Here is a 20,600-nt window from a genome sequence, read left to right as displayed (position 1 = left end):
CCAATTAGGCTAATGGGGTTGGCACTGGCACCGAGGGCGGCGGGGGGGGCGGGCCGGTGGGCCCGGGAGCGAACCCCACGCCGGCCTTGAGTGCCCGCGTGGGCGCTGGCTGCGGTCAGCAGAGCGCTTGACCCCCACGGCGGGAGCCCGTGTCACGAGTGGGGGGGATCAGTGCAGAGACTCCGGGGCGGAGCGCAGGACCGCTCCCGCGATGGGATGGCGCTGCCCCCCTACCCGTCCCCGCTGTCTCTCGTGGCGCAGCGTGCCCCCGCGGTGTCCCCGCGGCCGAGGTGGGAGCCCGGCGGGGCCGAAGCTTTCATCTGCGACGGGCCTGTCGCCGTGCCAGCCGCGGGCAGCGCCGCGCCTTTGATGTGCCACTGAAGCGGCATTGTCCGCGCCCCGCTGGCGCAATTAGGGCCGGGGGGGGTCCGGGCGGGGGAGCGCGGCACGGCCGGGGCTGCGGGCGTGGAGGCGCCCCGGCCCCTAACGGGGACTGGCATAGTGGCATGGGAACCCCTAAATGGGGATGGGGACACGGGCACCTCCTGCAGCTAATGGGTACAGATAGGGGGGTGTGGACACCCCCTAAGAAGGAGACAGATGAAAGCTATGGGCACCCCCTGTACCCCAAAGGATATGGGGCCACGAGTACTCCCTGACTACCCAGATGAGCTTGGGGACATGGACACCCCCCTGCCCCTAACAAGGACAGAGGTGTGGACATGGGCACCCACACCTGTCCTCTTACAGTGAGAGAAATGAGGACATGGGCACCCCTCGGATGGACATGGCGACCCAGGCATCCCCTGTCCCCTAACAGGGACAGAGATGGGAGCACGTATACCCCCTGCACCCTGAAGAGGTGGTGAGGATGTGGCCGGACCCTGCCCTGCCAAAGGAGCTGAGTCTGGGCCCAGAGGCACAGGAAGGTGGCAATAAGGGCAGGAGCATGGTGTGGGCACTCCAAAAGTGCAGGAGCACCGACAAGCCAAACTATAGACAGTGGGGGGTACCCCTCCAGCTGGGCAGGTGAGTGTGGCCCCCCAGTTCCTGGGGCCAAAGCTGCCCCCTCCAGACTCCAGTACACTGACTGCTGCCCACTGCTGCGAAAAATCAAGAAAGGCAGCTACTGCCCGGGCCCCACCTTCCTCCCTGGCATCTCCCCGGGGCACATCCCCCCTCTTGCACCCCAGGAGAGGAACGGCCTCAGTGCTGACACGGGGTGCTGGGGGAGACACTGTGGAGGGGGTCCCGGGGGCAGCCGGTGCTCAGCACGGGGGTGCAGCGGCTCTGCACGGGGTGGCCCGTTCAGCCAGGGCTGGGCCGGCACAGAAAGAGAGACCCCCCCGCCCCATGTGTCCCTCTCCCGCTCCTCCCCCGCAATGTCCGCCCAGCCGCTCCCGGCCCGCTGGCCGCCTTTGAAGCCCCCGGCAGGTCTCCCACGCCCGGCTCGGGCCCCCCGCGCCCCGCAGCCGCCGGTGCGTTCCCACCCGCCCGTTTTTCCCCCCCGTACCCCCCGCCCGGGGCCCGCAGGAGGGAGGGTGGCGCGGCCGGGGCTTGGCGTGAAAATGATCAAGGGCTGCGGGCAGCGCCGGAGCGCAGCGCCCGTCTGATGCTGCCCGCTCGGAGGCCCCGTCGAACAAAGGCGGCATTGAGGCTCCGGCTGCGCCCCCCCCGCGCCCCCCGCCCCGAGCTGGCATCTTGGCGCGACATTAATGAACTCGCCTGTTTGTGCTCCCCCGGCCCCTCTCTCCTCCCACCACCCGGGGGGCACTGTATATATCCATCCCGCCTCGCCCGCCTCGGGCATTTCGGGGGCTCCCCCCTTCTGCCCCTTTTGCCCGCCTGGGGATGGAACGAGAAGGGAAGAGGACACGGGGCTTTCTTCTCGGGGTCTGCCTGGTCCCCCCCGTGCTGCTGTCACTGCTGCCGCTGCTGCAGCTGGTGGGGGGAGCCCCCCTTGGTCAGGGGCTGTACCCCATGCCGGCCAGCGTCCTGCAAGGTCAGTGGAGCACAGGGATGGGGGGCATCTTTACGGGAGGGTTTGGCCGTGGGTGGGGTGGCTGTAGGAGCCGTGACTCCTGGCTTCACTCCCAGGAAGTGGGGGAAGAGCAAGTAGGATGCCCAGGTCCTCGGTAAAGCCCCCCGTGGCTGCACTGCCTGTACTGGGTGGCAAATGCTGCTCATGGCACTCAGGGATACCAGGGTTGCAGGGAGCAGTGTGATTCATGTCCCACAGCTGCCAGCTTTCCCTCCTGCCTGGGTACCTGTGCCAGCCCTGGGGACCCTCTGACAGGGCACAACCAGTGGGAGGGTGGCTGTGGGTGGCTACAGGTGGGCACAGGTTCAGGCACACATGGGGTTGCACATTCAGGGCAGGATGTGCAGGCACCATCACACACACCCCAGCATACACAAGTGTGCACCCATGGTGAGGGCACCGTTGTGCACAGACGTGCATGCACATCAACACATATGGCACACACAGGCCCGGGCAAATACTCTCCCCACACCATGTGCCCATGTGCCAACCCCACCAGAGACGTGACAGTCAATGCCAACAAGTGACACACTGTGCCTAGCATAACTCCCACCATGGAGCTACTGGGGCAGAGATGCTGGGCGGGCTGGGGGCACCCATGGCTGTGGTGGGGGGCTGTGGTGGGGACACAGTGGGTCTGAGTGCCCTGCATGTGCCCGGCAGCGCTGTCGAGCCGAGGGACGCTGGTGCTGGAGGCAGCGCTGAGGAGCGCGTTGCTGGCTCTGGAACGGGCTCTGGCCGAGCAGCAGTGGCAGCGGGGTGCCTGCGGGCTCTGTGCCCCCTGCCTCTTCCCCCCCTGCGCCAACCTCACCCGCCGCTGCCCATGTGAGTCATGGTCCCCCTGACCCCCATGGCCCCATCCCCAGGAGACCCTACCCAAACAGAGGCTGGGGTCCCCCCCAAAGTTTGCCCAGGGCTCCTACCCAAGTATTGCCCAGCATTCCTACCCAGACACTGCCCAGAGTCCCTACCCAAATGCTGCCCAGAGTCCCTACCCAAACACCACCTCATGCCCAGGAGACCCTACCCAAATATTGCTTTGGGACCCTACCAAAGCACCACCACATCCTCTAGAAGCCCTACCAGAATGATACTCCAAGACCCTATCTAAACAGTATCCTCTCCTCTATGTAGGCTTTACCGCTATAGGCTTTACTGAAACAGTGCTCAGACTCCCCAAACGTATCCTTAACTGCTTGAGACCCTACTGAAACACCACCAAGAGACCCTACCCAAGAAGTTCCTCATCATCTCTAGATCCTACCCAAACATCACCTGGATCCCTACCCAAAACATTGCCCGATCCCTTGTCTCCTTCCTAGAGATCCCTCCAAAACATATCCCAGCACCCAGGAGACCTTACCAAAACATGCCAACACTACAGCCCTATCATGCCCCCTTCCCACCTGCCCCAAAGCAGATCCTGGGGTGGCGTGGGCAGAGGTGGGCAGGTGGCAGGGAGAAGGACATGGGGATGCCCACTTTTCCATTGTCCTTGCAGCACCAGCTGTGCCCCCTGCCGTGCCCGCTACCATGCCCCCCAGCTGCCAGGCTCTGCTGGATGCCCAGGCACTGCCCGAGCTGCCCAAGCGCAACTGGGCGCTGAGCCAGGCATGTGCCCCCTACCAGCGCCTGTGCCCACCCGAGGAGGCCCAACACACCTGCACCCCGCTCAGTGCCCGGCTCTGCCTCCACCGCCTCCAGGAGTGCCGTGAGTGGGCACCAGCATTGCCTCTAGCTCCTCCCATACAGGGGAGACCCTAGAATAACAAGCAGAGCATCGCCAGGGGATGCCTGGGGTTTCTTGGAGGGGATATGGAACACTGGGGTTGACAGGGGGTGCTGGGGTGGAGTGGGGAGACTGGGGATGTAGGGGTGTGGTAGGGTGATGAGGGATCTCTGGTGGGATGGGGAGATTGGTGGGATGGAGGGTTCTGGGGTGAGATGTGGAGATTTAGGGAATGGATGTGTTGGGACCAATGGAGCAGATTGGAAGGAACAGGGCATTGAGGGGTGATGGAGAATCTGAGGTGGGAGAGGGGAGTGTGGGCGAGCAGAGCAAGGGGGGTGATGGAGTGATTTGGGACACCAAGTCACTGGGGGTGACAAGCACTCCTGGGTGGGACAGGAGTGTTTGGGATGATGTGGATCTGGGAGGCACTGAGAGGAACCAGGGGAAATGAGGGACAGCAGGGACATGGTGGTGACACTGGGGGGGATGTCCCCACTTGCCATGACAGCCTGTCCCCACAGGGATGGCAGCCACAGCCATGGGCGCCGATGCCACAGCAGAGGCGGCGATGCCAGGTGAGCTGGGATGGCCCTGCAGTGCCCACGCCACCCCCCTCACGCCAGTGGAAGCCCCCAGCCCCCCGGCTGCCTGCTGGGCTGGGGGGCAGAGGTTAGCGTCGGCAGCTGCCGGGCTGCGGGGTGTCCCCGGCCCGCCGCCCGCTTGCCTCCGTGAGCACAATGAGGCTTGACAGCACGCCTGGTGCTGCCTGACCCCTGGGAGCTGCCTGTCACCCCCTCCACCTGCCACAGCTGTACCAGCACCGCTGTGCCTGGCCACCTGGGAGAGGAGGCGTCCCGGCAGTGTGGGACTCCCTTCTCACCCTGGCTTTGTCTCCCAGGGACCTGTGGGCACCGTGGGGGCCCCCAGGACAACGGCACGGCCCCCCGAGGACGGATCATGGGCGGCAGCGTGGCCCCCCGGGGGGCCTGGCCCTGGCTGGTGTCGGTGCGGCTCCACGGGGAGCTGATGTGTGGAGGGGTGCTGGTGGGGCACTCCTGGGTCCTCACCGCAGCCCACTGCTTCACTGGGTATGGCGGGCGGCATGGCAATGTAGAGGTGCTGTCCCTGTAGAGGAGGGGCATGGTGTTCCCTTGTTCCCCCCTAACTTGCTGCCCCCCACCAGGAACCGGAATGAGCTGGTGTGGACGGTGGTAGTGGGTGACCATGAGCTGGGCAAGCTAGATGCGGGCGAGCGGACAGTGCCCGTCCGGCGCATCCTGCCTCACCCCAAGGTTGGTGGAGGTGGATACACCCCGATCTCCCCCTACATGCTCCAGGGCATCCCTCAGCACACCGCTGTTTCCTTCCAGTTTAACCCCAAGACATTTCACGGGGACCTGGCACTGCTGGAGCTGGCGGTGCCGTTGGCCCCGTCGCCCACCGTCAGCCCCGTGTGCCTGCCCAGCAGCCCCGCAGAGCCCAGCCCTGGCACCGCCTGCTACATCGTGGGCTGGGGGTCCCTCTATGAAGGTAGGTGGTACCCCAGCACCTGCAGAGTGTGGGGCTTCCCCCTCAATGCCATCTCCAGTGCTGATGCACTGAGCCAGGGCATGGGAGTTCAAAAGAGGGGTGGTCCCTGGGCATGGGGAACCCCATAACGGGTGTGTTTCCTGGCAGAGGGGCCAACAGCCGATGTGGTGATGGAGGCGCGAGTGCCCCTGCTCAGCCAGGAGACGTGTCGGGGTGCCCTGGGCAAGGACCTGCTCACCAGTGCCATGTTCTGTGCTGGGTATTTGTCTGGGGGAATAGACTCCTGTCAGGTAACGCTTGGTGCTGGGGGGCTGCCAGACCACAAACTTGAAAATCTCTTGTGGTGTGTGGTGCTGGGCATGCACTGCAGCCTGGCAGGGTGGTTGGTGTCCCACCTCTGACTGACACACGGGCATCCCCCCTCAGGGAGACTCAGGGGGCCCGCTGGCGTGCCAGGACCCCTCCTCTCACCGCTTCGTCCTCTACGGCATCACCTCGTGGGGTGATGGTTGCGGCGAGCAGGGCAAACCGGGCGTCTACACCCGTGTTGCTGCCTTTGTGGACTGGCTGAGCCTCCAGATGGACCGTGAGTGCTGTCAGCCACACCAGGGGGGCTGGAGGCAGCTGTGGGTGCCAGGGGTCCTGTTGGGGATACATCGCTCCAGGGTGGGGGGTCAGCACCTCATGGCACCCTCGCTGCCCTTGCAGCTGCCCCCAGCAGCCGGGAACCGAGCTGCTTCGACCTGCTGGCGCTGGCCCAGCTGCCCCCCGAGCAGCAGCCCCCCGAGCGTGCCCGCCTCTGCGCCTTCTATGCCAGGTCCTGCCGGGCCCCCCAGGGCCGGGCTGCCTGTGCCCGCCTGGCTGAGGAGACCTGCCGTGCCAGGACAAGACGATGTGGTGAGCCATGTTGTCTTGACAGGGGGAGGGACTCCGTTTTTGATGGGATGGGGCCAGTGTGGTGCCAGGACCATGTCTTTCCTGGTGTGCCTGCAGAGTTGCACTCCTATGCCCAGACCTTGGTGGATCTCCTGCGCCGGGCTGGTGACTTCATCCGAAACCAGTTCGACTTCTCCTTCCTCACCCACACCCTGCCCCAGCTCCTGGGCAAGATCTATGGGCACCTCTTCCCACCCCGTGTTCGCAGGAATGCCCCAGGTACATCTCTGCTGGATCACCCCATGCCCACTCAGAGTCCCATCGGCCACCGCTATGCCAACAGCCTGCTCTGGCACCCCCACGTGGCTTACCCATCCCTTGTCCCACTTGTTCCCTTCTTGTCCCCACAGGCCTGGTTGTGGCAGGGGGCCAGCCCAGCCCCACAGTAAAGGGACCACAGACACCCCCCTCCAGGTGAGGCATGGTGGGCTACGGGACAAGGTGGGGAGCTAAAGGGTTTGGGTAGGCAGGCACAATGCCTGTGGGTGCTGACGTGGCTTTTGGGGGACAGCCTAAATCATTGGGGTCCTGCTCTTCCTGCAAACAAGCAACATCTGGAGGGAGGTGGACATGGTCTCCAGGGTGCCTGGGACCACTCAAGCCCCACTGGGAGTGTGTGGGGTGGTACTGCTGAGAGGATGAGTGCCACTAGGCACCTGCCCTGAGCTTGCCCACTGTGCTTGCAGGCAGGGGACAGGGCGGTCACCCCACTTCGCAGGGCTCTTTGGGGCCGTGGGGCCCCGGCTGCAGGACTGGATGGAGGCACTGAGGGCCATGGCGGGGGGCAGCTTCCCAGCGCCCACCCTGGATGAGGAACAGCTGCTGAGGGAGACATGGCTCTTCTTGCAGGTATTTGGGGAGGGATGGGCACGGGGGAGGCCCTACCCCTCTGGTGACAGTGCCACCAGGGACCAAAACCCAGCAGTTCCCCCATATCCCTTTGTGACATCCCTTGAACCCATCGTCCACTGTACAGCTATGGAGGTGGCATCTCCTGCTCTGCCACCACAGAGGGGGCATCTCACCTTCCTCAGCTGAAACTAGTGCTCTCAGCACAACCAATGAAGAGCCAGCTATGGCTGTTACCCCACAGCTTAGGATCTGATCCATATAGATGTTGCATGTCCTCAACATGTCCAACACCAGCCCAGCCATGCCCTGCACTCTGCCACTGTGCACCTGGATGTGCCTACAGGTGTCCTGTGGCTGCCCCACCATCCAGCCTGTTCCCCCTTCCCTTCAGCAGGGTGAGGAGGTGGTGGAGGAGCTGGTGGGTCAGGGACGAGCCTTCCTCGCACAGCTACGGGCAGAGCTGGACCTCGACACCCCTCTTGAAGCCATGGAACCACAATGGGCACCTGAAGAGCTGTCAGGGACCCCTGCACTCAGCCGTGAGCCCCGGGATCCTGGGGTGCTGGGGCTGATGTGGCAGCAGGGTGTCCTTCTGCCTGATGGCCCTGTGCCTGGGCAGTGCCCACCGGCCATGTCCCCACTGGGGTTTTCATACCTCTCTTGGTGGCAGGGTCTGCACCAAGGGAGAAACGTGAGCTGATGCCTACGGAGCTCCCAGGGGTGGAGGAGGAGGAGGCAGGTGTGGGCAGAGGTAAGCGCCCTGCAGCCCCTGGCCACTGTGCAATGCCATGTGCCAATATGGGGACAGCAACAACCCTGGCCTCAGCTTCATACCTGAGTCCCAGGGCTGGTTGTCCTGTGTTGGTGGGACAGCCCTTGGCCATACCCCTCTCCACAGGGACCTTCTGCCCCTGCTCCCTCAGAGAATGGGTGCTCCTCTCTGGGGTGGGTGGGCAGCAGCATGATCCCCCCATGACTCATCCCTGATGTCCCCCCTCCATCTCTCTCCTGCCTGTCCTCGGGGTCGCAGTTTGCCCTGGCCTCAACGAGTCGGCAGCGCGGGTGGGTGCGGTGCGGGAGCTGTACGCATGGGTGCTGCGGGTGCCCGAGCCAGACCTGGCCATGACCTTCCAGGAGGTGAGTGTCCTATCTAGTGACTCCAAGCCCCCGACACTGGCAGCCAGGCGGTGCCACCCCCCAGCCCATCACCATCCCGCTGTGCCCCTGGCTCCCCTGGAACTCACAGTGTTGTCATCTCCCCACAGATCCTGGTGGACTTGACCTCCAAAAATGCCAAGGGGCTATACCGGGCGCAGGTGCGGGCCACAGTAGGGGGCCGCCCCACGGTCTTCGCTGGCCTAGTGGGGCTGGAGAGCGACTCACTGGCCCGCAGCATGCCCGGCCTCGTCGCTCTGGCACTCGAGGCACTGAAAACCTAATGGTGCCCTGGGGCACCATGCCAGTATGGGGATGGGACACTGGGGTAGTGGTCTTTTATATCCTCCGAACACAGCTGCATCCCCAGCTCAGGCTCTTCCACATTTTTGTCCCTCATCGTGCCTCAGTTTCCCTCTTCCTGCCAGCACTGGCCATCCTCCCCAGGGCAATGGGGCACTGGGGGAGACCTGGAGTATCTCAACCAAGGATCTCAGCCCTCCTCTCCCCTGGGACCCCCACCTTGGCAAGCCCACCCCCACCTCATTTTCCCTAGAGGCACTTGGACTGTTATTTATTTGTACAGAGAAAGGTCTATTTTTCAATAAAGAAGGGTTTTATTTTCCAGTAGCTGGTGAGTGTGAAGCGAGTGCTGTGCCATGCCCAGACACAGAGCCATGGGCTGACACACATGGGGCCGGTGACACCACCTGTGCCTGCCTGTCTCCCCTTCTCCAAGCATGGGGGTGCCGGAAGAAGGGGGGTCAGAGCGGGTATCCGGTGCTGGCACCCTTCCCCCAGGCACCTGGCACCATCCATCTCCCGCTGCGGCCAGCAGCCGGACATCCGCTCGGCCGCGCCAGACAGGGAGGCAGCCAGGGCCTGGCACGGCACGGGGGCACCGCAGGCACCGCATGGGGACCCTGCCGGGGCGGCTGGCCCTGCTTGGGGCACTGCTGCTGACGGGTGAGCCGGACCATGGGGTTTTGGGCATGGGGTCGTCCTGTTGCTGGGAGTATCTGGGTCCCCTCAGTGGGATCAGTGAGGGTGGTGATGCAGGGTCCAAGCTGGGCATAAGCATCCCTAGGGCTGCATTTTGGGTATTGCCTGGCAGAATCCTATCACTGAGCATGCCCTGCACTTCTGTCCTGGCTGTGCCACCTGGAGCCGTGTCCCTAGCTGGGCCATGTGTGTGTGTGTCTGTCCGCAGTGTCACTGTGTCTGTGTCTCTCTGTGTGCGCCTGTGTACACAGTGACACTGCATCTGTGACCACATGTCCCTGCATATATGGGTCCATGTCCACATGTGCCTCTGTGTGTGCATCCACCTATGTGCACAGTGCCACCATGTCTGTGCCCAGGGTTCTCATGTCTGTGTGTCCCTGTGTGTACTGGCTCTGTATCTGCGTGCCCCTCTGTGTCTGTGCTCATGTCCTTGTCCCATGCCCATATGTGCCCCTGCATGTGTGTCATTCCCCCATGTCCATGCCCCTGTGCAGCATAGATGTGCAGTGTCCTGGCCTCCTTCTGTCTTCTCCATCCTTACCCCACCCTGCCCTTGCTGAGCATCCCTGCGGGTGGCACTAGCCCCAGTAACCCACCCTGGTCTGCCTGACCCGACGTCCCCAGGCGGGCTCTGTGTCAACCAGGAGGAGCGGCTCATCCACTACCTCTTCGAGGAGAAGGGCTACAACAAGGAGGTGCACCCCGTCACCTCCAATGACGAGGTTGTGGACGTCTACCTGGCCCTCACTCTCTCCAACCTCATCTCATTGGTGAGCCCCAGTGGACAGTGCCCACCATGGGTTCCCCCCCGGCCATGCCTCAACCCCAGGGCTGGCTGCATGGGGGGGATCCCTGGAGAAGGATCCTGGGCTGGGGGGTGCAGCTGCAGGGCATGGCCCTGGCATCTCACTGCCCCATGCTGTCATTGCAGAAAGAGGTAGATGAGACACTCACCACCAACGTATGGCTCGAGCATGTGAGTAGGGACAGGCACCATGGCCTCAGTTGTGCCCCAAGGCATGGGCAATGGGGTTGCCCAGTGTGGTGAGTGGGTGACCTGGGGTTCCTCCTCTCCAGGGCTGGACTGATTACCGCCTGCAGTGGAACAAGTCCGAGTTTGGGGACATTGAGGTGCTCCGCCTGCCACCAGACATGCTGTGGCTGCCTGAGATAGTCCTAGAGAACAAGTGAGCCATGCCTCAGCTTCCCTTCCCAAACACCATGAGCTGTGCCTCATACAGGCCCAGGGCTCCCCCTGCCCCTGCCATCGCCTCGTCTCTCTCCCGGTCCAGCAACGACGGGCTCTTCGAGATCGCCTACTACTGCAACGTCCTCATCTACAACACCGGCTACGTCTACTGGCTGCCGCCCGCCATCTTCCGCACCACCTGTACCATCAACGTCGACTTCTTCCCCTTTGACTGGCAGAACTGCACCCTCAAATTCAGGTGCTGGGGGGCTGGCTGGGCCAGGGGTGGGCAGCAGGGTGGGCGTGCCAACCCCCTGCAGTGCCCTCTGCTGCCAGCACCTTCCCTTGCTGATGGAGTGCAGCAAGGTGGGGCTTTGCAGGTGACTCGGTGGCCCAAGTCCATCATGCTGGAGGTCAGGGTGGGTGGGTAATGGGTATAAAGCAGCCAGCACAGCTCCTCACTGCTTGTCCCCCGCGGCCATGGGCCAGCTCGCTGGCGTACAGCGCCCTGGAGATCAGTATGCACTTGAAGACAGAGAACGACCCAGAGACGGGCAAGGATTACCCCGTGGAGTGGATCATCATTGACCCCGAAGGCTTCACAGGTAACGCTTGTGCTCTCTGCTGTGTCCTGTGGTAATGGGACACTCTGTACGGGGCTCAGGGGCACCCTGCTGTTGGGGTACCCTGCCATAGAGACACCCTAGTGCTCAGGGCTTTGGCACCCTTGCACCCATCTCACCAGGCCTGGAGCTACCCAGCCCCAGGACAGGGACACCTGTGCTGGAGGAGCTGGTGAGGATGGGCATGGCAGGGTCCCTTCACGCCATGCACTGTCTCATGTATCCTGGCAGAGAACGGGGAGTGGGAAATCATCCACCGCCCAGCCCGCAAGAACATTCACCCTGAGAACCCCCCTGACAGCTGTGAGCACCAGGACATCACCTTCCACCTCATCATCAAACGCAAGCCACTTTTCTATGTCATCAATATTGTCACACCCTGCATCCTCATTGCCTTCCTGTCCATCTTCGTCTTCTACCTGCCCGCTGATAGTAAGTGAGCCCTGTGGCACCAGCGCTGGGTATAGGGGTCACCTCAGGGAGCACCTCCATATCCCACACCTGCATCAGGTCCTGGGACGTGGGGACAGCCTAATGCCCAACACAGGGACATCCTGTTACACTGCCATATGGGACACCACCACATAGGACACCATCATTCCAGCCAGACATCTTGACAAGTGCACACTTGGGCACAGGATACCCCATGTGGGACCCTGGGGTACCCCCATACTAGAAAACCCTATGTGGGGCAGCGTATGGTGGGACACTGAAAGGGCAATCGGGGCACTGGGAAAGGGACCTGGGGCAGGGTTTGCCCTCAGCTCACCTGCTCTCTAGGTGGTGAGAAGATGACCCTGGTGATCTCAGTGCTCCTGGCCCAGTCTGTCTTCCTTCTGCTCATCTCCCAGCGCCTGCCCGCCACCTCCCACGCCATCCCACTCATCGGCAAGTGAGTCCTGGGCACTGCTGGGTGCAGTGGGGACATCACAGTGTCCCCAGAGTGCTAGCAGGCAGCTCTGCCTGTGCCCAGCCCCTGTGACAATGCCAGCTCCAGGTCCATGTCCCCCACAGGTACCTGCTTTTTATCATGCTGCTGGTGTCAGCCATGGTGGTGATCTGTGTCGTAGTCCTCAACTTCCATTTCCGCACCCCCAGCACCCATGTCATGTCCGACTGGGTCAAAGAGGTGAGCAGGGTGCTGGGCTGGAGTGTGTCACCTGGTAGGTCCAGGGGTGGCACCGAGCCCCACTGAGGGCAAGGGACAGCACAGCCCTGGCGCTGCATTGTGGTGTCCCACCTGTGCCGCTCCAGGGGGCTGCACACCCAGCTTGAAGGCAGAAGGTGGTGACAGGGTGGCACTGCACCGGGGAGGTAGCCAAGGGACCTGACAACCCCTCCCATGCCCCAGGTCTTCCTGGACACCCTGCCCCGCCTGCTGGGCATGTCACAGCCATCCGAGAGCCCGGCGGGTGCCCCGTGCATCCGGCGCTTCAGCTCAGCCGGCTACATCGCCAAGGCGGAGGAGTACTTCAGCGTCAAGTCCCGCAGCGAGCTCATGTTCGAGAAGCAGTCGGAGCGTCATGGCCTGTCCAGCCGTGTCACCCCTGCCCGTGAGCCACAGCCCCTCCACGGGAACACGGGGAAGAGTGGCTGAATGGGGCTCTCCGGGGGTGGCAGCCTGTCTCATCACCCTCCTTGTCCCCAGGTTTGGCGCCGCCAGGCACAGATACAGGCGAGGAGCAACTATATGAGCACATAAAACCCGTAATTGATGGTGCCAACTACATCGTTAAGCACATGCGGGAGAAAAACAGCTACAACGAGGTGGGCACCCATGGCCGTGAGGGGGCACAGGGGACTCCCTGTGCCTGCTGTGCCCCCCACTGCCTGGTTCCCACCTCTGTTCCCAGGAGAAGGACAACTGGAACCAAGTGGCACGGACCATGGACCGCCTCTGCCTCTTCCTCATCACCCCCATGCTGGTGGTGGGCACTCTCTGGATCTTCCTCATGGGCATCTACAACCACCCCCCTCCACTGCCCTTCGCTGGAGACCCCTATGACTATCGAGAGGAGAACAAGCGCTTCATATAGCCGGGGAGTCCCATGTGCCAGTCCTCCGCTCCTTCCCTCTCACCCACTTTGGCTCGTGGAAATAAAGCTGGTGCTTCTTGCCACGGGGTGCTGAGCTGGTGGCTGCTCTCAGTGTCCCCTCCTGAGTGCTGTGTGTGTGTCAGGGAGGGTGATACCACCAGGGAACAGGTGCTCTTAGGTGTCTGGAGTGCGGTGGTGCTCAACTGTGGCTGGAAGGGGTGTTTCCCAGAGAGGATGTGGTGGTACCAGCCCTGCTATTCCAGTTTGGGCTGGGCACTCGGGATGGGATGGGTTGGTGAAGGGGATGGACCCCCCCAGCACAGCACCATCTCCTCTGGACCCCTTGCAATGGGCAGAGACACCATCAGAGCCCACATCACCTCCCATCTCCATGAGCCCCCAGCCAGACCCAGGAGTGCCCCCCCAGCCAGAGTCCATCCTGCAGGACCCGGCTGGGGGCCAAGAGGGGTGACTTCCCCCCGGCTCAGCACTGGGACATCAGGGCTCAGGTTTCAGGGGGGACAGCTGATGTCCCCCCACCGGCAGTGGCCCGAGACAGCTGCCACGTCCTTTCCACTGAGCCAGGAATCTCACCTCCCCACCCTGACTCCCCTGCATGGGGTCTGGCAGGATTTGGATCCGCAAGGCAGACATCACTGCCCAGGCTGGCATGGTGGGACTCGTCTGCATCTTCCCCTCCCTACACCCCGGGGGCAGCCACCACCATGGGGGGACAGGGCACTGCTGGGGGTGCTTGCAGGGGGGCACCCCTTTTCCATGACCCTGGGCACTCGGGTTTGTGCTTCAGGGAGATGCGTCCCTCTGTGAGAGACACGGAGAAACTGAGGCACAGAGCTCATTTTGCCCTCAGACCCAGTTCCACCTCCCCCTGCACAAAATACCAGAGGAGCTTCCCAGAAAACTGTCATCACCTCACTGGTGGGGAGGGGTGTGGGTGGTCACTCGTTCCTCCCCATCTCCTGTGGCTGTTGGGAACAGCTGACGGTGGCAGGGGACAGCTGTCCAGTCCCCGCGGGTGCCAGGCCCAGAGCAGCGCCGTGCAGCCGAGCGGAGCCCCAGCCCCTGCGCCCCGCGGCACCGCCATGCGCTGCCACAGCCTCCTCCTCACCCTCTGCGCCTTGGCAGGTAAGGGGTGCCTGCCGCGGGGGGAGGCCTGGGGGGTGCCCGGTCATCCCCTGCCTTTGCCCTTGGGGGTTTGTCACCTATGGGTGTATAGCGCCATGCACCGTCCCATCAGGGTGTCCCTATGCTGGCAAGCCACTGTCCCCATGTCCTGCCCTGGAGAGGTCTCTGGGATGAGCGGGGTGGGGGATGTGGGGGACACACACCCGCCCTGCTTGCACACTGGGACACTGATACACACAGGCACACACAGCTGCTTGCGCACACCCACAGTAACACGCGCATGGACATCCCCTCCCCATGCACACCCTGCACACCCCCATCCACGCCAGCAGGTCCTGGGACCATCCGTGGCCCTGCTGTCCCCACCCCAGGGTGCCCCCACGGCATGTGTGCTCCCCAGGCGTGGGCTGCAGGAACCAGGAGGAGAAGCTGCTCCAGGACCTCATGACCAACTATAACCGGCACCTGCGCCCAGCCCTGCGCAGGGATCAGGTCATTGATGTCACCCTCAAGCTCACCCTCACGAACCTCATCTCCCTGGTGAGAGACCCCCACCGCATCCCCATAGCGGGGTGGGATTTGCCCCCACACATGGGGCAGCGGGCAGGGGTGGGCAGGGCACTAAAGCTCTCTCCCCACTTCCTTCCTTGCCAGAACGAGCGGGAGGAGACCCTCACCACCAACGTCTGGATCGAGATGGTGAGACCCCTCACTTCCAGGCAGGACAACCCCCAGGTCACATTTGCATCTCAGGGTGGCACCCCATGGAGGGCTGGCACCGTAACCTGCACCCTCTTTTGTTGGTGCCCCCCACTGAGCCCATTTTGGGAGCAGAACAGGACAGGCAGCTCACAAGCTCCCCCGCCTCAGGGAGCACCGTGACCCCCCTTCTCTGCTCCCCTTCCCACAGCAATGGTCTGATTATCGCCTGCGGTGGGACCCTGAGGAATACGACAACATCCAGCTGCTGAGGGTGCCCTCCACCATGGTCTGGCTGCCCGATGTTGTCCTGGAGAACAAGTAGGTGACGGGCAATGGGGACATCACCCTGCACAGGGGGTGGCAGCTCCCCCCTGGGCATGGTTTGAGACTGAGCCCCCACCCTTTTTTCTCCCAGCATCGATGGGACATTTGAAATCACTCTCTACACCAACGTACTGGTGTCCCCTGACGGTAGCATCTACTGGCTGCCCCCTGCCATCTACCGCAGCTCCTGCTCCATCCACGTCACCTATTTTCCCTTCGACTGGCAGAACTGCACCATGGTCTTCCAGTGAGCACCAGACAAGGGATGGGCATGGGATCCCACCTCTGCCCCGGGGCAAGGAGGTCCCAGGGAGACAAGCACCACCTACCTGTGCCCTGGAACCCCGTTGGTGGCAGGAGGCACCTTGGCTAAGCCAGGCACCCCTAAGTAGGGCTGGAGGTGGCTGGTGTAACGGTGTCACACTGACACCCTTTCCCCATCCAACCTGCTGCATGCCAGCCTGTGCCACCCCCCTGTCCCTCCCCAGGTCCCAGACCTACAGCGCTAATGAAATCAACCTGCTGCTGACGGTGGAGGATGGCCAGACCGTGGAGTGGATCTCCATCGACCCTGAGGCTTTCACAGGTAGCACCACAGCTGCCCCCGTGGCACAGAAGCATCCCACCGCAGGGGACACCGAACAGGCCTAGTGGTACACTGGTGGCTGCCCAAAGCAGAGCTACGGGGGCTGTTAGCAGCTCCTGCCATTAGATGGGTGCTTAAGTTATTAGTGGAAGTGGGAGTGTGGGAGAGATTTGTTTTTCTAACCCCCTTGGCTCGAGGATCTCACCGCTGGCAGTGGCTCCTGGAGAACATCGCTCCTGGGGAGCTTGATTGATGCTAGGAACGTAGCTGTCATGGCCAAACGATGACGTTTTCCATCACATTTTAATTGCATATTGAAGGAACAAAATGCTTTTCGGGCAGCGAGATTTATTTTTTCATTACTAGCCCGAGCAGCAATCTTGATTGGGAAAAATCTATCGCTCCCACAGATGGCAGGAGAAAACAGCGTGCTGTCACCCAGCGTCACGCTCGGCTTTCCCCCGCCATACCCTGGAGACAGGGAGATGGGGCATCCCAACCCCACACAAAACTCACCGTGGGAGCCCCCGAGGGGCTCAAGATGCCCCATAGATGCCCAGGTCCCCGCTCCAACAGCCTTTAGGGGTATTTTACCCAGGCACTCCGGCACACTCTGCAGTGCTAATCTCTCTCTCCAGCAGCTCTGGTATCTTTCCCCACATGGTGTCCATCCTGGGTGCCCCATGGGCCCCACACCGATCACCAGCCCTCCCCTTCCTCCCCCCTGGGCTGGCAGCCTCAGTGCTCCCAGTGTGGTGGTGGGACTCACATCACTGCTTCACGGCAGAGAACGGCGAATGGGCCATCAAGCACCGCCCGGCTCGGAAGGTCATCAATTCGGAGCATTTCACCCCAGATGACATCCAGTACCAGCAGGTCATCTTCTATCTCATCATCCAGCGCAAGCCACTCTTCTACGTCATCAACATCATCGTGCCATGTGTCCTCATCTCCGCCATGGCCGTGCTGGTGTACTTTCTTCCTGCCAAAGGTAGGCACTGGTGCCGTGGCCACAGGGGACATGGGGACGTGTAATGGGGGCAGCCACAGTGAGGAAGGGCTCATTGTCCCCTCTGTGCTTGGGGACCATCAGTGCCATCTCTCACCCACTCCTGTGATATTTGTGGGTAGTGTAAATTTCCACGTACCCCATGATTAAAGCCTCAGGACTTGGCCAGTTCAGCTTCAGGGTGGGGGCTTTCTGCCAAAGGAGCGCAATGCCCACACTGCTGCCCCATGCCAACCTCTGCCTCCCCCCCTCCTTGGCAGCGGGTGGGCAGAAATGCACCGTCTCCATCAACGTCCTCCTGGCTCAGACAGTCTTCCTCTTCCTCATCGCCCAGAAGGTGCCTGAGACCTCCCAGGCTGTGCCTCTCATTGGGAAGTAAGTGATGCATGGGGATGGAGGTGTCAGTCCTGTTGTCACACCATGCCAGCCGGGTCCCTGGGTGCCATGTAGCAGTGCCCAGGGACAGGACCCTGGCCCAGAAATAACCCCCAGCCCAGGCAGGGCTGGCACACGGCTACCACACGCCCATGTCCCACTGCTGGTCCCCAGTTTTCAGCCCAAGAGGGACCTCACACATCCACAGCTTGTGGCTCAGCAGTCCCATGTGAGGCCCTGTGTCCCCTGCCCAGGTACCTGACTTTCCTCATGGTGGTGACGGTGGTGATCGTGGTGAACGCTGTCATTGTCCTCAACGTCTCGCTGAGAACACCCAACACTCACACCATGTCCCAGAGAGTGCGTCAGGTACCCACTGCCATCCCCCTGCCCCTCATGCATGGTGAAAGGGGTGGGTATTTGGGGACCCCAGCCAGCCCCTTGCAGAGTGGGATGGCTGGCATGACTTAATCTGCATGCAAGTCCTGGCACAAAGAGGGAACCCTCAGATGTCCCCAAGAGACCACAATGTGCCACCAACCCCCTCCAAGCCACTACTGAGGACTGAGGAGCAGCAGGTGGCAATACACCCAGCATCCTGGTGGTACGAGGGCACCCCACGGGGATGCTCCAGGCAATGCAAAGGGACCCTGTCGCACCCACCGAGTGCCCCAGGACGGTTTGGGGGTTCAGGTCTCCATGGGTGACGCTGTGCCCAGGTGTTCCTGCACCTCCTGCCCCACTACCTGGGCATGCACATGCCAGAGGAGGCACCGGGGCCGCAGCGACCTGCTCGGAGACGCAGCTCCTTGGGGCTCATGGTGAAAGCCGATGAGTACATGCTCTGGAAAGCCCGGACCGAGCTGCTCTTTGAGAAGCAGAAGGAGAGGGATGGGTTGATGAAAACTGTGCTGGAAAAGATCGGTGAGTGCCCCTGGGGAACTGACACCTCCCAGGGAGGCTGGGTGATGTGCCAGGCAACTGGTGACTGCTGTGCTGGCTCTGCTGTCTGCAGAACGTGGCCTGGAGAGTGGCAGTGCCCAGGACTTCTGCCAGAGCCTGGAGGAGGCAGGTCCTGAGATCCGTGCCTGTGTGGATGCCTGCAACCACATTGCCAAAGCCACGCGGGAACAGAATGACTTCAACAGCGTGAGTTGGGGCTGGGGGCGGGGGGGTTGGGACCCACATGGGGGGCAGCCCTCACCCCCCTCCTCATGCCATCGGCAGGAGAGCGAAGAGTGGATTCTGGTGGGACGGGTGATTGATCGCGTCTGCTTCTTCATCATGGCCTCCCTCTTTGTGTGCGGCACCGTCGGCATCTTCCTCATGGCTCACTTCAACCAGGCGCCCGCCTTGCCCTTCCCTGGGGACCCCAAGCAGTACCTGCCGCAGTGATGCCCACGGGCCCCTGCCAGCCCTCCTGCTGCTGGGACTGCTGGAGCCAGGGGCTGGGCACCCCCAAACCAGCCTGAGCTGAGATCCCTGTGGGCACAGCAGCTCCTGGTGCCAAGCACAGAGCTGGGGGAGGATGGGGAGCAGTGGTGGTGGTGGGGAAGGCAGGAGCTGTGGCTGTGGGGGTGGCTGTGTTTGTGCTGAATGTGGAAGTAAAGCCCGTGGCAGTCTCATGAGCCTCTGTGGCATCATTGCTGCGCGCCCACTGATGGGGTTACCTCTCTTGGACGAGCTGGATGTGCCACCCGTGCAGTCTGGCTACAGCTCTCTAAGCCACACAGCCCTGTCCCAGCACCCCAAAAGGGTGCTGAGAGATGAGACAAGGGGAAATCAAAGATGAATCCAGGCATCTGATGGGCTGTGCACCAGTGCTGGCAGCACGAGCCATGTTACCCTGCTGCAAATTCACAGCTTCAAGCCCAGGGCAAATGGGATTCCTGGCATCCCTTGCCACGCCAATGGTGGCAACCATCAGGAATCACGGATACAGCCCCTCATTCTGGCACAGCAATGGAGCCACAGAGGGGAATAAGGACAGGTAATTCCTCCATTTATGCCCCTGGCGTGGTTCTTGGGGGCAGCTGAATCGCTGTCCCTGCTCCCTAGCAAGCAGCTTGGGGTGAGAAGACCCTGGGCCACCAGGTACCCAAACCCCTTGCTACCAGCATCATTACATGACTCCCCTCCAGCCCTCCCTGCCCCACAGGATCATCTCTGTCAACCACAGCCCCTTCCCCCCACCCCAGCAACACCGCGTCCCCCTGTGCCCCTCACTGACCTCTGAGGCCCCCATGGCTTTGTCCCTGCTGGCAGGGGAGATGTGGAGGTCAGCCTGGGAACGGTGGCGGTCAGCGTCTGCTCCCCTGGGGTCCAGCTCACGCCACCTGTGCCCACCTCCAGGATGTGCTGTGCCTGGTCATTTCCCATTGATTGCCGGGTCCTCGTTGCCCTGCTGCCAGTCTCCAGGGCAAGGGGGCTTTGAACAGGGCAGGTATTGTCACACATTTCTCCCTGCTCCGCAGAGCTGCTGCTTCCAGGTGAGCTCAGTCCCCAGCTGCACAACCAGAAAGGGATGAGCTCTTCCAGCCTGCCAGGAGCATGTAAACAAGACCGTGTTCTTCACCATCCTCAAGCAGTGGTTTTATCTGTCCTCTGAAGGTCCCCGGGGGTTTATCACCGCACCAGAGACAAAGACAAAAAAACCAAAAGCAGTAGCCATGATGACACAGGCCTTGGGCAGCAGATGTGTCTTACAGCAACCAGCGGGACATCGCCTGGCAGGTCACCCTGCTGCAGCTGGCAGGGTGCTGGGGGGAGTGCAGAGAGAGAGGAAAAGACCCTCCAGCCCAGTATCAGCCCCACGTGCTTACAATCTATCAAGAAGCACTAAGGAAGGGCAACAACACCCTCTAAACACCCTCCATCTGCTCCTCTCCAAAACTAGAGACTCCATTCTGTGGGTTGAGAAGCAGATTTCCTCCTTAGCTCCAGCTTGAGATCACCCAGCAGGCTTCCCACCACTGTCCCCCCAGCCATCAGCCCCTACTCAATCAGCTGTAGCCAGAGACACTCACAGCACATATGCCCCAGTATCTCCTGCAGAAAGAAAAACCCCTGGGGCTGGACTCCAAGGCTCGAAGGGGTTCAAGGCCCTGCTGGTTTCCTCAAAGGTTGCAACATAAGGATCTGAACAAGTTTAAGGATGGAGAAAGCCTGAAGGATGAGGAGAGGAGGGAAGGTCACAATTCGCCACAGATTTGGGGCTCCCATGGGTCCAGGCTTGCTTCCTGAATTAAGAGGATCTGAAACTTTTTTCTAGAGTGTGACACAGGCTCCTTCCCCTCCCAAACCACCCCACAGCTGCCTTTTCACCACTCTTATTAGCAGGACAGAGTAGACTACAATCC

The 20,600-nt window shown here is 62.0% G+C and overlaps 2 protein-coding genes across 2 annotated transcripts; both read left to right on the top strand.

The window, feature by feature from the left end:
* Positions 1-9,160: 9,160 nt before the first annotated feature.
* CHRND (cholinergic receptor nicotinic delta subunit) lies at positions 9,161-13,099 on the top strand (the record flags this gene model as incomplete). The annotated part of the gene is made up of 12 exons (XM_080349910.1): positions 9,161-9,212; positions 9,876-10,021; positions 10,183-10,227; positions 10,329-10,438; positions 10,544-10,699; positions 10,930-11,045; positions 11,295-11,495; positions 11,844-11,955; positions 12,078-12,192; positions 12,415-12,616; positions 12,712-12,830; positions 12,917-13,099. The coding sequence occupies 12 exons, from the start codon at positions 9,161-9,163 to the stop codon at positions 13,097-13,099; spliced, it is 1,557 nt and encodes a 518-aa protein (XP_080206036.1).
* A 1,103-nt stretch (positions 13,100-14,202) lies between these two features.
* Positions 14,203-18,636, top strand: CHRNG (cholinergic receptor nicotinic gamma subunit; the record flags this gene model as incomplete). Its single annotated transcript, XM_080349847.1, has 12 exons — positions 14,203-14,245; positions 14,646-14,785; positions 14,900-14,944; positions 15,156-15,265; positions 15,363-15,518; positions 15,760-15,857; positions 16,645-16,848; positions 17,127-17,241; positions 17,496-17,610; positions 17,961-18,165; positions 18,257-18,390; positions 18,469-18,636. The coding sequence occupies 12 exons, from the start codon at positions 14,203-14,205 to the stop codon at positions 18,634-18,636; spliced, it is 1,533 nt and encodes a 510-aa protein (XP_080205973.1).
* Between the last annotated feature and the right edge of the window lie 1,964 nt (positions 18,637-20,600).

The sequence above is a fragment of the Nesoenas mayeri genome (genome assembly GCF_963082525.1).
Source record: "Nesoenas mayeri genome assembly, chromosome: 9".
In the NCBI taxonomy this organism is placed as follows: domain Eukaryota; kingdom Metazoa; phylum Chordata; class Aves; order Columbiformes; family Columbidae; genus Nesoenas; species Nesoenas mayeri.
Note: the sequence above shows the minus strand (reverse complement) of the source record. Positions and strands in the feature narration are given on the sequence as shown.